The sequence below is a fragment of the Cydia pomonella genome, chromosome 28 (assembly GCF_033807575.1).
Source record: "Cydia pomonella isolate Wapato2018A chromosome 28, ilCydPomo1, whole genome shotgun sequence".
NCBI classification, from domain to species: domain Eukaryota; kingdom Metazoa; phylum Arthropoda; class Insecta; order Lepidoptera; family Tortricidae; genus Cydia; species Cydia pomonella.
Window position 1 is genome coordinate 2908107 of NC_084730.1, and position 17506 is coordinate 2925612.

Sequence of the window (17506 nt, forward strand, 5' to 3'; positions counted from 1 at the left end):
ATATCAATATAAATATATTCTTAAGTTTGCAAGTATAAATCTAAAGAAAAATAATGTCACTAGAAAAAGGCGCGAAATTCAATTTTTCTATTGGACGAAAACTCTTTGCACTTACATTCTTAAAATTTGCCTCTTTTTTACAAACGGAAATGGCTTGACAGACTATAATATAAATTATTGATAAATGACACTGTTGGTACTTTTTTATCAGTTTTTGCGATTAGTTATATTTATTTTTTAAGATTCTCTGTACTGTACTAACACTATATGGATCTTCCTAGATTCGATACTAATAAATAATTAATTCAATAATGTGTAACGTGCATAAAAAGTAGGAAATCCGAACGCCATTTGATTAATGTCAATGTCATATCATATCATCTGTCAGATGATATCTTGCTCTGACTCTGCTGTGTTCTACGTTCACTGTTTTTATTATTTTATTGATCTCATTCCGCAGCGCATACTCTGAAATTTAAAAGGCTTCTTGCTCCAGTTTCGTAAAAAAAATTACCTAAGTAACAATACATAACTTGGTAAGAGATATATCGAAATCTATAGCAATATTATGATACCAAACTATGAGTTACAATTCCGTGACTGCTTAATAAGTACTATTAACGTTGATTCTCGTCGTGTTTGTTCATAAATGCCCTAAATTGTAACTTTCGTTGCTTTTCAGCAATTATTAGGTAGCAGCAATGCTACCACGGCAATATTACAACGAGCAAGATGTCCGTAAACGGCAAATCGATACTTTAAAAATATTCAATGACAACGTGCAAGAAGTGACTGAAAATACAGAATACAAAGTAGATTTCACAATAAACGGGAAGAATTTCAGCTTGAACGTGATACTAGGGCCGGATTTTCCTAATGAGCAGCCAGTTATATTGGTAAATCCTCCGGTATCACATCCATGGGTGGCGGAGCACTCAAGTCAAGTGGTTGGGGCTCCAGGGCTGATTCAGTTTACTGTGCATTCGGATTTGGGGAGAGTTGTGCATGCTGTCATTAGGTAAGTACACATTGAGCATGCCACACATATGTGATGGAAGAAAAACAATATTCTTCTACCATACAAGCTCAGACCAAATTCACATTCAAGCGCATGTTGCGCAAGTATTTCCTTGACAAACTTTCTTCTTCATCAACTTAATGATTCACACTAGGTATAAATATAATTATGTATGTCTCAATATATGTATGTTTATTTGTATTAAGTATATGTGTAAGTTTATCAATATATAGTTTATATTCATATATAGTCTTGGTTACAAATTCATTTACTTTAAAAGAGACTGCACCTAGGTATTTAATCTTTCTGGTTTAACCCATTGGTTGACTGGTAGATAATGCCTTAAGGCATTGGGGCTTAGTCAATTTATTTATTTTATACTGATGCTGACTACATTAAAAAAACGGAATTTTATCGTGCCACCTACACAGGGAGCTCCAAAAGGGAGTGCCAGTGGAAGAAGAGTCCTCACAGAGCAGCCCCTCGCACACATCACACTCGCTCCTGTTCCCGGAGCTCGGAGAGCTGACCATTGAGGAGCTGCATGAGATCCTGGAGAACCCGGACTTGCAGGTGCACTTCTAACATATACACTTATAAATCAAAGTCAAAGTCAATATATTCTTTATTCAAATAGCAACAAGCATTTTTAAATTGTCAAATTTTACAAATATCATCTTAATCTGAAGATCAGAGCAACTATATAATATTGATGCAGTTATTATTGTTCTTTAATAAACATTGAATTACTATAATAAATTCTGTTTATAGCATACATAAATGACTAGCCAAAAATTTTGAATACATCATGCGTTATGTTTGCTGATGACGTCTCAATATTACTAAACTGTACAAATAGTGTAGAATGCAATACTCGCCTTCTGGAGACTCTCGACAAAGTTACTGGCTGGCTCCACGAACATAACCTCGATATAAATAATACAATTTAAACCAAATCAAAAAAATCCGCTGCAAATAAGTTTACAAATTGACAATAATAATACCATCGAAGAAGTAAAACAAAGAGTGCAAACTATTGGGTATAACACTCGACTCGAGTATTAATTGGAAATCACACATACAGGATATAAAATCCAAACTGGCTAGGTTCATCTACGCATTAAGCATCTTAAAGATTAATACGAATATTGAAACCGCTAAATCCGCATATTTCGCATATGCGTACGCATGGCTACGGTATGGTGTTATTCTGTGGGGAGAAAGCACCGATGTACATCAACTGTTCGTTATGCAGAAAAAATGCATTCGTATCCTAACCAATACGTGTGTACCAAACAGCTGTCGCTCATATTTCAAACAACTGAAAATACTAACACTACCCTCCATTTATATAATGGAGGCGGCACTATTTGTAAAAAGTCACCTTCAGTTGTTTGAGATAAAAAAACTGTTAAGACCAATTCGCTAACGTTTCGGTCCCCAACTATTATTGCCACCCTCCAAACTAGCTATGGTAAGAAACGGCCCTTACTGTCGATGTATGCGCATTATGAATAAAGTGCTTGGTTTCCTAAATCTAGAAATTAGTGATAGGTTATTTAAGAAACGGTTAAAGGAAATATTAATAGAAAAATATTATTATTCAATGGATGAATTTTTTGATGATAATAGTCTGGAGTGTGAAAATGATTGTTTATGAATTTTATGATATTATTGTTATTTTTTTTATTTTCGTATAACTGATGATTAACAATGATTTTGTAAAAATGCTTCTGCATGAATTATTTATATTTTAATACTTATATACTTGCTTTGACATTTAATTATTTATTTCTAGAAATTAATGTAAATTATAATTTATAATTTTAAGTCCTAAATTGTACACCCTAGCAGGGTATCATGTACCTACTTGACTATATTTAAGACCAAAATGTACAAATGAACATGATTCAATGGAATAAATGATATGATATGATATGATAAATAAATAATAAATAAATAAATAAATAAATATTATAGGACATTATTACACAAATTGACTAAGTCCCACAGTAAGCTCAATAAGGCTTGTATTGAGGGTACTTAGACAACGATATATATAATTATGTATAAAATACTTAAATACATAGAAAACACCCATGACTCAGGAACAAATACCCATGCTCATCACACAAATAAATGCCCTTACCAGGATTTGAACCCGGGACCACCAGCTTCGTAGGCAGAGTCACTACCCACTAGGCCAAACCGGTCGTCAAACGACAATATATATATATATATATCAAACAATATAAATATATAGATATGTCAAACTTTATAATAAGAAACTTATAGTCTCATAAAATCAAAGTTAAAGTCATAAAATAAAAGGCAAACAAGTAAAACACTGTTTATAACTACACGGGTTTATTTCATATAAATTCTCATCCTTCTTTTTTTTAAATTGGTTCATATATCTTATGTCAGATATCTTCTCTCTTTCCATCCTGTGACCCCCTGCTGGGGTGTATGGCTCGAACCATTTTCTTCCACCGGCTCCGGTTCTGGGCAGCTTGGGTAACCTCTTCCCACCCCATCCCCAATACACCCAGCTCTTGCTCCACGTAACGGCGCCAAGTAGATTTAGGGTGAGCATGTTTGCGTTTTGCGTTACTATATTTCCGGCATTTTGACACGGCTCATGAGAGCCTGGCGTCTGCTTGACAACTAATCCCAAGAATTAGCGTAGGCACTAGTTTTTACGAAAGTGATTGCCATCTGACCTTCCAACCCAGAGGGTAAACTAGGCCTTATTGGGAAAAGCGACTGGTAAATATCAAATGATATTTCGTACATAAGTTCTGAATAACTCATTTGTACGAGCCGGGATTTGAACCCGCGACCTCCGAATTGAAAGTCGCACGCTCTTACCGCAAGACCACCAGCGCTTCTAATACCATACAGAAAACAAACTTTCTACAAAACCGAAGTTTGACAGCGATTCAGGGAGAAATCTTGCTGTCTCTTTCTCACGTATGGCACTATCCCTTTCATTTAAGGTTATCAAAATTCAAGTTATTATCTTACCTATGGTTGTGCACGCAAAGGGACTTCAAGTTGGGCCAACCTTAATAATTGCTCGGAGCAATGCTGAAAATGAAAAATATTTATTTCCTTATCAAGTAAAGGTTTACAAATCGGCATAAGTGGTTGGGACTTCCTTTTAGGTGAATGAACCTGTATCAGGATGCCCCGCTCCTCCATAACTGTGCCGAACGAAGCCGAGAATGCCCGAAATTATTAGTTTCGCCCCCTGCTATCACGGTGCACTCGTGCTAAGCCAATAAATAAATAAATATTATAGGACATTCTTACACAAATTGACTAAGTACCACAGTAAATCCTATAATATATAATATACAAATACTTAAATATGAACATAGAAAACATCCATGACTCAGATACAAATAACTGTGCTCATCACAAAAATAAATGCCCTTTCCGGGACTCGAACCCAGGACCATCGGCTTCATAGGCAGGGTCAATACCAATAATCGGTTATAGAAATTCACAAAACCAGGTCGTAATTGGTATTTTAACTGTCCTTTAATTCTAGGGCGTAAAATATTTATTTAACAGTTTTTTTCACGCTCCTTTTCCGTAGGACAAACTTCTAGAAACCACGCCCCAACTCCTGGCCCTAAACATGGAGACGGAGGAGCTGATGCTGGCCATCGAGAGGATAGCCCGGGACAACATTGCGGAGCAGCAGAGACTTGATGAAATGAAGACTGATGTCGTGGACCGGATATCCGCGCTGGTGCAGATGAAAATCAATTATGAAGAGCTTCATACTAGGTGAGGATTGTTAACGAAATCTTTTATCCTCTATTATACTCTGTATCTTTAGGTATATAAATAGAAGTAAACAAAATCTACCCTCAAATGGCTCCTTAAGACAGTTGAGGTTAGATGAAAACATTACATGATCAAATAATGTAGGTTAAAGTCAGGTCGTTCATGACGTGTTATGTGTTGTTTCGTAATCTGCAGACACCAGAAACTGTCAGAAGAGTACGACCCACACCGCATCAGGGATTGCCTAAAGGCTGCCGCTTTGAAGGCAGACGAGGATGCTGAAGCCATCGCTGAGCAGTTCCTACTAGGTGAGTGACAGGGACACATAGGTACAAAAAAATGGTATGTTTTTTTTAAATATTTTTATTTAGGTACACCCGCCATCCTGACTCACACTTTTGAGGAAAAACACAATACAACGAAAATAATTCTGACCCACGTATACAAATACTACCGTTATTGCCCCATGGTGGTTTTCCCAACACCAAATTCCCCACATTTACCTTCCTACTATACTATGTCATCTCGCTCTGTGTGGTGGGCACAGCACAGCGGATGTCATCCCAGATCTAGAGCAGAGCCCAACTGGGGAAGTACCTTACAGAAAACCGCAGCCAAATAACACTAGACCCTACTCATAGTGTTGTGTTCCTGCCGGTGAGTAAGGTTGCCAGAACTCAACGAGGGTGCGGAGTGTTAGGGTCGGCAGCGCGCATGTAACACCTCTGGAGTTGCAGGCGTCCATAGGCTACGGTAACCGCTTACCACCAGGCGGGCCGTATGCTTGTTTGCCACCGACGTAGTATAAAAAAATACTATCCTTATTACTGGATCCAGGCGTCTGGCAGCTGTGCATAGGTGGAGGCTAGCTCTTACATTACATTTTTAAAGTTTTTTTTTTTTTTTTTTTTTTTTTTTTTTTTTTTATTTAGGAAACAAACAGTCACATATTAATATATATAAGCTTAAGTAATAACAAACAGACCTTTAGTTCCATTGAAAATAAAAGTATATATACATAGTAAATTACAGATCGAAACAGGGAAGGTGTTAGGCATCTTCTTGTCTGTCACGCGTACAGGGACTTCAAAACATCGGTAGGTAATTAATAAATGCATGACATAGTACAGAATTTAAAGTGGTATACAAAATAATTAAAAATACATGTATCGCTATAGTTGTTATGCGTGCAAATAATATATAGTTACTAGGTACTTAAAAGAAAACGTACTTACAATATTTATAAAGAAAAGATTGAACTTCGCAGAATGCTACTGTATTTACAAAATGATAATGAAAAAATATCTAAGATGCTTATAATATTTTACAGTACATATGGGGCTACTTTATAGCACTAGTGCGAGAAGTAGCATATTACGTTACTGTGTCGAACATTTAAAGGGCCATATGTACTGTAAAACGTTGTACGATACATGTGCGAATAGGTAATTCGCAACTCGTGTCGATTTAAAACACTCCCTTCGGTCGTGTTTTAATTTATCGCCACTCGTTTCGAATTTCCTATTTTTCGCACTTGTATCGTAATGTACTTTTTTATTACAATATAGGTTTCATGATTTTCAGGTATTTATTTTCTATTATGTTGTTCTGGATTTTGTGTTTAGTGTCACTGTCAATAGCGACGTCAGTAGAAAAAAATACGAATATGTTTTTAACTTATTGCTCAGAAACAAAAAACACTTAAATCTACTACCTACAGAATTTCGTCAAACTGCGAAACAGTTTGTTGGCGAATAAAATACACCCGTTCTATTGCGATAGGCAGACACTCATATTGGCACGTCAGTGCATATTGAGTGATCAGCACATTTAATGTAGATCTTGCGCCTCCACTCGATAAGGGATTTCCTCTTCTGTCACGTACAATAAATATATATAATGATAGAATAGCAAGTATTTGGGGATTCAAGTGTACAAGCTGGGACACAATACATCTGTTAACCTGTATACTGTGTTAAGTGATTCAACCCCTCCACCCCGGCGCTCTGCCTATTACACTATATTTTCTTATACTATCGAACACAATTTACATAATACACCCAAGCACCAAGAAAACGGGTCACTTTCCTTACCAAGTGACCCTTATTCACTGCACCTGAGTGCATTATTTACATATTTGTTTTTAACATACAGTAGAATACTACCAAAGAGATTTGAAATAGAGATTTTCAAAGAAAACTTTGTAGCCACAGTAAATTTACTGCCATCTTTCGACTCATGATTAAAACTTTTAGAACACCATTTGACTTTGATCCTTATAGGGACTGTGCGCGTTGGAGGGTCTGCCATCTTGTGGCCTGAATCGGAACCATAAACATGTACATTTACACGTCAAGTGTTTTCTTGTGCATAGTAGGTTCTGCCATCTTGTGGGCTACATCGGAACAATAAACATCACATTTACGCCTCACGCCAAAAATCTGACGGCTCCTGTGCTGCCTCCTACAGTTCATGCACGCTCCCTATTCTTTTACTGATATGTATTAAATTTGTTAAATATCAAAAAGTGGCAATGCAAACAGCCAATTATTACTATAGCCGCGTCTACACGGGTCTGCAGTCATTTCAAACTATAGATTAGAGTGAGATAGGAAGGTAGACCAAGTTACATGTCTCGTTCTTACAAGAGCGTCGTGTATGATCGTGCGAATACTGCATAATAAAATCAAAGACAACATAAATTATATGTATTTTTAAGGATTGTATTTTCTTTATTTCAATAAAGATTAAATAAATAAATAAAAGTTTTCCAATTGTTTTTGCTGAATAATACCTACTCTTGACTTGAAATATTTTATTTATTCGTTTTTTTTTTCAACAAAATCCATACATATCTCGCAAAATATTGATCCTATAAGAATGACTATGGTTGCACTCGTATCAGCGCAAAAAAATACACGAAAATGACACCTTACTCGCCTAGTTTGTAAAATGTGAATATTTTAAAATGAACTCCCTGCACATTGCCCCCCGAAATGGGGGTCGGACCCCTAAATTTTGGTAGGACTCTGCAGATCCTCATTTCTAGTGCCAAGATAAAGGTCATAGACAAATTTTTATCGATGTACCTACATATTTTGCCGCCAAATGGCCATATTTAGTCTTATTTTACCTTACTTTAGTCTTATCTTATTTTATCATGTTTGGAGAAAAGCACTATATATGCCTCGGCAGGAATGGCAATGCATGGATTGCTATTCCTGCCGAGGCATAGATAGATTTTTAAGGAGTCGGCAACGCGCATGTAACTCCTCTGGAGTTGCAGGCGTTCATAGGGTACGGTGACTGCTTACCACTAGGCGGACCGTATGCGTGTTTGCCACCATCGTTGTATCAAAAAAAAATTGTCTTTTTTGTCGGACTGCACGTCGTCCGACAAAATAGAAACTTATCCACGAATTGCTGTTTCCCCCGCCTCTGCAATAATGTAGTATTATTTTGCCAGGTAAGATGCCAGTGGAGAGCTTCATCTCCCAGTTCGCCGAGACGCGCGCCCGCGGGCAGGCGCGGCGCGCGCGCGAGGAGCGCCTCGCGCACCAGCTCGCGCAGCTGCACCGCGCCACCTAGGGCCGTGCACTAAATAATAAATAAAATAAATATATCTTTATTTCAGACCCAGAAGTCCATATATGGTTAGTAAAATTAACTTAAAACCTATATTATTCACAAAGGTTATACTATGCCAATCAGACCTATTTGACATAGGTCAAAGTAGATCTGACCTGCTCCATCCAATGCCACATTATGGGGCAGCTAAATCTGTCCGCAATCACCTTCAGAATGCTGTTTCGACTTTCCCTTACGCGACCCATTAGCGACGTGATTTTTTTACGCATTATCGCGTGAAAATCGTCCGTGTGCGCTTGGGCGAACATTCCTGATGCACTGCACCATTTTGGAAGTCTCAACAGCATTCTGAAAGCGTTGTTGTATTGAATGCGAAGGGCGCTAGAGTAAAAAGACTGGCTATATGCTTTGAATAGAGTTATTTTTACTTCCACGGAGCATCTAGCGAATCTTCGAGCTAGCATATTACTCCTAACCGACAACGCCCTTCGCTCCCTCTCGATATCACTATCATCACACAGATCATTAGTTATAATGTGGCCCAAGTATTTGAAGCGATCCACTACTCTAAGTACAACCTCGCCAAGCGACACTGGAGGTACAAAATATGGTTTTATTTTACCCGCCTTAAAGACCATCACTTCACTCTTGGCGGCGTTGTATACGAGTCCATGTGCGGCTGCATACTTCTCACACTTGGCCACTAACTGTCTAAGGGCCCCGATAGACGGACTTAGCAGCACCATGTCATCTGCGTAGCTTATATTGTTAACACAAGTGTTTTCAATATAGCATCCCGCATGCATGCTGCTAAGTTCGCCTATCAAGTCGTTCATATACAAGTTGAACAGTTTCGGAGACGTAAGGCCCCCCTGTCTTACACCACATTCAAGCCTGTACTCAGAAGATAGTGACTTGGCCCACCTGACCTGGTTTGTTTGATTTTGGTACCAAAACTTTAGCAAATCTGTACAGTCATTCGGTATACCTGCCTCCTCCATTTTCTTCCAAAGCATATTGTAATTAACCCTGTCAAACGCTTTGGAGAGGTCGAGGAAGCAGGCATAGATTGGTGTTTTCCTGTCCGTGTAGTACCCGACAGTATGCTTGAGACACATAATGGCACTTTCTGTAGATAACCCAGTTCTGAACCCAAACTGGGTGTCATAGATACTTAGGTACTTATCTAATGAAATGTAGCACTACCAAACTGAATTTTGTATGGAGGTGTATTGTCAAAGTAAATTTTGTAGTCAACTAAATTTACTGCCATCTTTCGACAACGGACTAAAACTCTTAGAATGCCATATGGCTATTGGAACCATGTTCTTTCACTGATATCAAACGGTGTCGCCATCTACTCGAGTGTAGGCCAAAGTTATATCGCAATCTATTCGAGCATACATTTTTCTTGATTTTGCTACTACTTATGTCACAACTGGGCCATTCCGCGCTTCCCGGCTTTTCACGGAAACGTACGAACGTCAGTCTCAATACAGTCACGTTTGAAAATATCGATACATACAAAGTGCCTAAAAAAAGAGCTGGTGGCCTAGCGGCGAGAGCGTGCGACTTGCAATCCGGAGGTCGCGGGTTAAACCCCGGTTCGTACCAATGAGTTTTTCCGAACTTATGCACGACATATCATTTGATATTTACCAGTCGCTTTTTGGTGAAGGAAAACATCGTGAGAAAACCGGACTTAACCCAATAAGGCCTAGTTTATCCTCTGGGTTGGAATGGTATGCGAATTCTGGGGATTAGTCCGGATAAAAAATAACCAACATAGATCTAAAATGCACTTTAAAAAGAGAGTGAAAAACATGAACTTACAGGGCCTTAAAGAGCGACGTAAAAGTTTTTTTATCGATCACATACATTCCAATCCAGTTTCAACCTTAACACGTCAATAGGCAGGTCCACATACAATTTCCTAGCGAACAAAACGACCAGTGTCGACGTGCCTCGGCCGAGGCAAAGCGCACGTTTTCCTCGGGCGAGCGCGACCTTGGCCCAGCCGCTCGGTGTCGGTTTTTTGGCATGCTCAAAAGCGCCTCAGTCGTTTGCCGCGCGCTGTTTGTTTGGTGCGCGTGGTTATTTATTTCGATCCGTACATGAAATTGGAAAAAATTAATGAATGAAGCAAATACATGATATGGGATGCTAGAGATCCCAACTATACGAATAGGGGAATTAGAGAGGATTGATGTTTAATTTGATTGTAAATTTTATAAATAGACGGAGACGTATGAGTCTTCCATCGCTAAATATCGCTTCGTGGGAAGCACCACCGCCCTGAAAGTGATACCTTTCTTCAATTTGTATCTTGCCATTTAAGTTTTACGTGTAATTGTGAACATAACAAGTCGAATCGTTCTATTTTTTAATGAGTTTAAAATTCGTCTTGACTCCATTTTCTAATCTCAAAAAAACCGATTTCCGTATCGTTATTGATATTCATAGATTTTTTGCCCCCAAAATCTTCTGCATCTTGTTTTTTTTCTCTTTTGGATTGCTTTGAAAAGCAAAAAACATAACGAGCCACGGCAGTGAATATGTGCAGCACCATTTTGAACAGCTGACTGAGGGATGCCATCTTACCGAGCAAATTGGCTCGGCTGAGGCAAAAGTTACACGAGCACGCGGCCGCGTGAGGCCCGTCGTTTGCCGCGTGAGGAAATTTCCTCGCGAGGCTGCTCGCTCTGTGTGGACCCGCCTATTGTAAGGTGCAAATTAGTTTGCAGATTCTCAATAAGAGACCCTGAATGAAGCGCTAAAATGTAACGATTAATATTGTATTTTACACACGGCGTTTCATTAAAATTATCAGTCTTGCATACTCACATCTAAAAATATTGATACGGACAAAAAAAAATACTTGTACACGACCTTATTGCCCATATATTATAGAAATATAATAGAATATACATAGTTTATTCATGGCAAAAATATACAGATAGAAAGAGGAACAAAAAGAAACTAACATAACATAACATTACAATGTATAACATTACATTACATGACACATATTAGGCACGAAATGGTTCCAACTCAGCATGGTGTTAGCCTGGATGGGTCAACGCTGGTCTTCCGCCGGGGCCATAAACGAGTGATGGTAGTGTATACATATTTTTGCCACTTTGTCCGTATCCATATTTTTAGACGAGACTGTATATTGACTTGCCCCTGGTATTATAGTTTTAAGGTATATATCGTGTCATTCACGAAGACGCGTGGCTTGAGTCGTATTGTCATATTATTAAAGGTTAGATTTGACAAATTTGCGCGTCATCGTGGATGACACGAACTATATAGTGTACTACAGTGAAGCCAGAATATTAACTTGGACAGCTAAAGATGGCGTCGTAAGACGCTGTCTCTAGTATATTAGCTGTGATGTTCGAGGCAAGAATTTGTCTTTTTCCTTATACAATTAATAGATTAGATTTACTGTAGTTACGCATGTATTATTTAGGTAAATGTGTTGTGCTGTTCTTCCTATATTTATATAACTATTATATTCCTATGTTAATGTCACAGCTGTTGGATCTCCAAATAAATAAATAAAAAAAAAATAAAAAAAAAAATAACGTAATTAACATGGATTGTGCAATAAAACGATACTTATAATATTAAATGTATTTTATTTGTTTTATTTCTGTTCAAGCCTGAGGAGCGAATATATCCCATAACCCTTTCACTGCCCAAGACTTCCACAGGCGCGCACGGCTTACAGTTTAAAACGTTAACAGTCTTCATACTATATGTATGCATTTCTTCGTACGTCGAAACAAATTATTTCAATCACACGTCCATGCTCCACATACGGGTCACTAAGAAAAAAAGAAGCATGAACTCGAATTAGAACAATAACTTTCTGTATTTTGTTGTCTAGCCAAAATGTTATTATAATAAAATTATCACTAGGTATATTATCATGCAGTATGAAGTTATACTAACCTCAGTGCGTACCTGGTCGTATGTTAAAAAAAAATTAAAAATTTAATCTGTGTATTTCATACCAAAAAAAACATGCATTTTTCTAACTTAACTACTAATCTTAAATTAAAAAGATTTTTTGAGTTAAGGAGTCTAGGCGTGTAGAATTAATTATACAGCACACTTCATCTTTATATAAATATGCATAATTTTCGCATTTTAAGCATGTGTTTCTTTATCATAGACATTCGTGACCCATATGAGGGACACGGCCGTGTGGAGGTAGTTTAGCGTGACCCATGTATATGGGGCACTGGACTGTGAACGTTCTACTTACAAATATTAGGTAGTTTGCGCTAAATTGATAGATAAACTTTTTATTATACAGAAATCACGCAATGTTCCTGAGTCATGGCTAATTTCTATGTACCTATTTATAAATATTTGTATGTTACATACATCATTGTCTAAGTACCCTCAACACAAGCCTTATTGAGCTTACTGTGGGACTTAGTCAATTTGTGTAATAATGTCCTATAATATTTATTTATTTGTCTGTTTATGTGCTTGTACATTATGAGGAAAGGAGACGACCGGTTCTCCATACAAATGTAGTCCCCATTTGCCTGTCTGGATATTGACATGATGGAAAATGGTTTTGAACAATTTGATGTATATTGCAGACGAAGAGGCATAATTTATATACCGTGGATTGGGGTTACTTTGATCAATTTCAAAATTAATATGTGTTTATCTCCCCGAATAATGGAAATTAAAAAAAAAAACATAAAAATTACAATATCGGTTTTTTTTATGTATCCTTTAAAATAAAATAGAGTTACTTTGATACCCTCCTTATTTCGATGGAATTTGATAGTAACCTCTATAGAGAGTAACATTTTAAAAACATTAAAAAAAATCCGTTCGCAGGTTTAGGATTTATAAGGTCTTTTATGCATTTGGGGTTACTTTGACAAAGTAAAATAAGGATAGTTTAAGAAAAATCAACTTTATTTCAAAACAGTCTCATAATTTCGTTATTTATGTTTAGAGGCATAATTGAACAAGAAAAAGCTATCAAACTTTACCAACAATATGTCATCACATCAACAATACCATAATGTTCGGATGCTTGGTATTGGTCGTATTTCGCCCACATCTGCCATAGACGTTTAAAAAAAAATCAGAGTAGTTCCGTGCTCGGGAACCTAATCGTTTTTTATTATGATCGAGGCATTATTCTAAAACAATTAAACAAAAATCAGTTAAGAAACCATTAATTATCCATCCAAATTAAAAAAAAAAAATCGCGGGGTGTCATTGATTAGTGATTAAGTAAATCACGAGTACACTTTTGTTGTGTTTGTCATTCATTCGCCGTTACTTCTGTTTTACTAATTTCCTCAAAGGTCAACTGGAAGAGATCCCATACAGGGATGAGTTCTTGTATTTAATTTAATCTGCAACTGTGTTTTTCGTGTTTTTATTTCTATGTACAATAAAGTTTTTACATACATACATTCATTCAAATTGGTAGTGACATTCAATCTTGACAACCGTAAAAAAATCCTAAGGATGCGTTCAGAAAACATAATATTCTAGTTTTAACCTGAGGTAAAGTTTTTATGAAAGTAAACCCAGGAATCAAAGTAACCCCAATCCACGGTACATCAAATTGTGTAATTTCAAAAATATTAATATATCCAGAGAGGAAAATGGGGACTACGTTTGTATGTAAAGGCGTTCTCGCGCCGTCGTGACCGTCGTTCACTTTCGTCTTAATTGAGGGGTCGACTGAGAAAGAATACCTAAGTAGGTAATAAAAAATATAATATAATAATATATATAATAATTCAGCCTATATACGTCCCACTGCTGGGCACATGCGCGAGAGGGCTCGGGCTATAATCCCCACGCTAGCCCAATGCGGACTGGGGACTTCACATGCACCTTTGAATTTCTTCGCAGATGTATGCAGGTTTCCTCACGATGTTTTCCTTCACCGAAAAGCTAGTGGTAAATATCATATGATATTTCGTACATAAGTTCCGAAAAACTCATTGGTACGAGCCAGGATTTGAACCCGCGACCTCCGGATTGAAAGTCGGACGTCATATCCACTCGGCCACCACCGCTTTTTTACCTAAGTAGGTAATAAAAAATAAAACACATATTTATCAGCAATCACCATTGAAGCGCTGGTGGCCTAGCGGTATGAGCGTGCGACTTATCCGGAGGTCGCGGGTTCAAACCCCGGCTCGTACCAATGAGTTTTTCGGAACTTATGTACAAAATATCATTTGATATTTATCAGTCGCTTTTCGGCGAAGGAAATCATGAGGAAACCGGACTAATTCCAAAAAGGCCTAGTTTACCGGCTGGGTTGGAAGGTCAGACGGCAGTCGCTTTCGTAAAAAAAAAACTAGTGCCTACGCCAAATCTTGGGATTAGTTGTCAAGCGGACCCCAGGCTCCCATGAGCCGTGGCAAAATGCCGGGACATCGCGAGGAAGAAGAAGATAGAAACAAATCCAAGATACAAGTCACTTTTGTAACATATTTAATTAAAATAAAACAAGATGAATACAAATGCATCAATACATTATTTACACTTACACACTATTATAAATTAACGATTACCGTAGGCAAAGAGAATTTTAAATAGAGGTGGATTGTCAAAGAAAACTTTGTAGCCACAGCAAATTGACTGCCGTCGACAATGATTGCAGCGAATCGACACATGATTAAAACTTTTAGAACGCCATTTGACTTTGATCCTTATTCTTTAAAAAACTACTTCAAACTACTACTTTACTTCTTTTTTTACTTCTTTCAAATTTGTTAAATATAAAAAAAGTGGCGCCACCTAATAGATCAAAGGCCAAAGTTATGATGAAATCGTTTCGAGCAATGGAGCCATAACCTTTAGTTTGTGTCCGGTTAGTTGGCGCCACTTTTTGACATTTAACACGCATCAGTAAAAGAATAAGGGTCAAAGTCAAATGGCGTTCTAAAAGTTTTAATCATTTGTCGAAAGATAGCAGTAAATACGTGCCTACAAAGTTCTCTTTGATAATACACCTCTATTACAAATTCTCTTTCCGTAGGTGATATCGAGTATCTGCCTTTTGCCCAATCTTGCAATCTTACTATACCTCACGCATCGAATGACGGTCTGTATGTCAGCTCATTTTTATATGGAGTGAAGTAAATATAGGATACTATATTGCTTAAAGCCGTTGCTGTTAATATGATAAGCTACAAAACACATTAGAAAACTAATAAGGGGTTCAGATCGAAGGTCATTGCCACCAGTCCCTTAATGACAACGGGGAAAACGTAACCCGATGAAAGACAGTAGGTACTTGAAAAGTTTTGCAGGAGCTTACATTTTACAGTGTTGCAATAAGACAAAATAAAACATATTTGGCGAATGTCGGCACTTTAGGGCCTACGCTAGCTGACGCGGACGCCCGCCGCGTGCGCACGCACGCGGGTGCTATTTGTAGGTGAAATCCGGCGCACGCGTCCGCTTCAGTTAGCGTCGCTCATACTATTTTTCGTTAACCCGCTCGTCCGCTCCGTGCACCCGCACCAGTTAGCGGAGGCCCTTAACCGAATGATTCGGCCGAATACGAACATTGCGAAACTTTTCGAATACCGAATGGTTACCGAATATTCGGTCAATTTCTAATTTTAACAAAAATATATACTTGATATAACATTATGATTCAAAATAATAATAAAAACGATAAGTAAACTAAGGCAAAGAGAATCGATTGTAATAGTGAGGTAAAGTTTAAGAAAAAAAAGTGCCCCTTAGTTTGACATCCAAAACAAATGGCGCTGTACTGTGGAGTTGCGAATTCGCACATGTATCGTACAACGTTTTAAAGTAGGTACATATGGCTCTTTAAAGTTTCGACATATGCACGGAAAGTGCTCATTCCCACACGCGTGCGGGAAAGTAGCACCATATGTAAAAACAATTATATATATATTCACAAATGTTGTATTTTTAATTAATATACAAAACAAAAACATCCTTGTTTTTTGTGGTCACTGAAATATCAAACGTCAACTTTTGACAATCACAGTTACCGCAAAATGTATGGAGCTGTACAGCGCCATCTTGTTTACCTGTCAAAAGTCGAAGCACGAAATTGTCTTAGATTTTACGCATCTTACTTAATCAATGTATCTTTGACTAAGGGCCTGTTTTACATTGTCCAAGTAAAGTCCTGAATAAGCTACTTGCCACTTATATGACGAATAAAGTAATCGTTGGCGTTTCACAATCTTCAAATAAGCTTAATTGGTAGATAAAGTGCTAGGTTTTGCAGGAAGTTTTATCTGGCAGTTTATTTATTCAATATTTTATTTGTCAATTAGCTATCCAATACTTTACTTGGACATTGTAAAACAGGGCCTTAAACTAAAATATGACTAAATTAAATCTAAAAAAACCGGCCAAGAGCATGTCGGGCCATGCTCAGAGTAGGGTTCCGTAGTTACTTTTCCGTCACAATAAGCTAAAATGGAGCTTAACGCATTCACTGCCAGGGGACGTGGCCTAGGAACAAACTTGTATGACGGTGAACGCATATATGCGTCGGTGGCAGTGAATGCGTAAAAGTATAGTAGATTGTTAACCAATGGATGAACTGTGGATGTACGTCTTTTTACTATGAAGGGTAAACTTTTTGTAATAACTCAAAAACAGGTAAACAGATCATGTCCGCTATAGTTTTCATATAATCAGCAAATTTCAGCTTTCTAGCACTAACGACCACTGAGCAATGCCTCGGACAGACAGACAGACAGACGGACATGGCGAAACTATAAGGGTTAGTTGACTACGGAACCCTAAAAATGGCCCCTGCGTAGTACCAAAGACGCTGGCAGCATTTCCTCGGATTGTTAGACTGATACGGGATATTTTGACATTATCTGTGGTTGGGGTTAATCGGATTCTGTTATAAACAAGTTAAAATTGTAAAATTATCAATTAGTGTCCAAAGTGAGTAGTGATTCTCTCAGCGAGGCGGCTTCTGCCTCCATTTCTTGCAAACTCCGCGGAGGCTTGGCCGGATGGCTCGACGAGAACCTATGAAGAAAATTAGTAAAAAATACATGGTGATTCAATAATTTGTATGGGAATCGA

General features: G+C 37.7%; 2 protein-coding genes across 2 annotated transcripts in view; one reads left to right on the forward strand and one right to left on the reverse strand.

Annotated features, from left to right (window-relative positions):
* The first annotated feature begins 348 nt into the window (after positions 1-348).
* On the forward strand, positions 349-10862 carry LOC133532866 (vacuolar protein sorting-associated protein 37A-like). The gene is made up of 6 exons (XM_061871724.1): positions 349-536; positions 683-1018; positions 1450-1591; positions 4623-4816; positions 5012-5124; positions 8283-10862. The coding sequence occupies exons 2-6, from the start codon at positions 702-704 to the stop codon at positions 8402-8404; spliced, it is 888 nt and encodes a 295-aa protein (XP_061727708.1). The 5' UTR covers positions 349-536; positions 683-701; the 3' UTR covers positions 8405-10862.
* A 4023-nt stretch (positions 10863-14885) lies between these two features.
* LOC133532863 (nitrilase and fragile histidine triad fusion protein NitFhit) overlaps positions 14886-17506 on the reverse strand; it is a 28718-nt gene continuing 26097 nt past the window's right edge. The window contains exon 11 of the mRNA XM_061871719.1: positions 14886-17449. Coding sequence (XP_061727703.1) covers positions 17347-17449 — 103 coding nt within the window. The 3' untranslated portion in view covers positions 14886-17346. The remainder of the gene's footprint in view (positions 17450-17506) is intronic.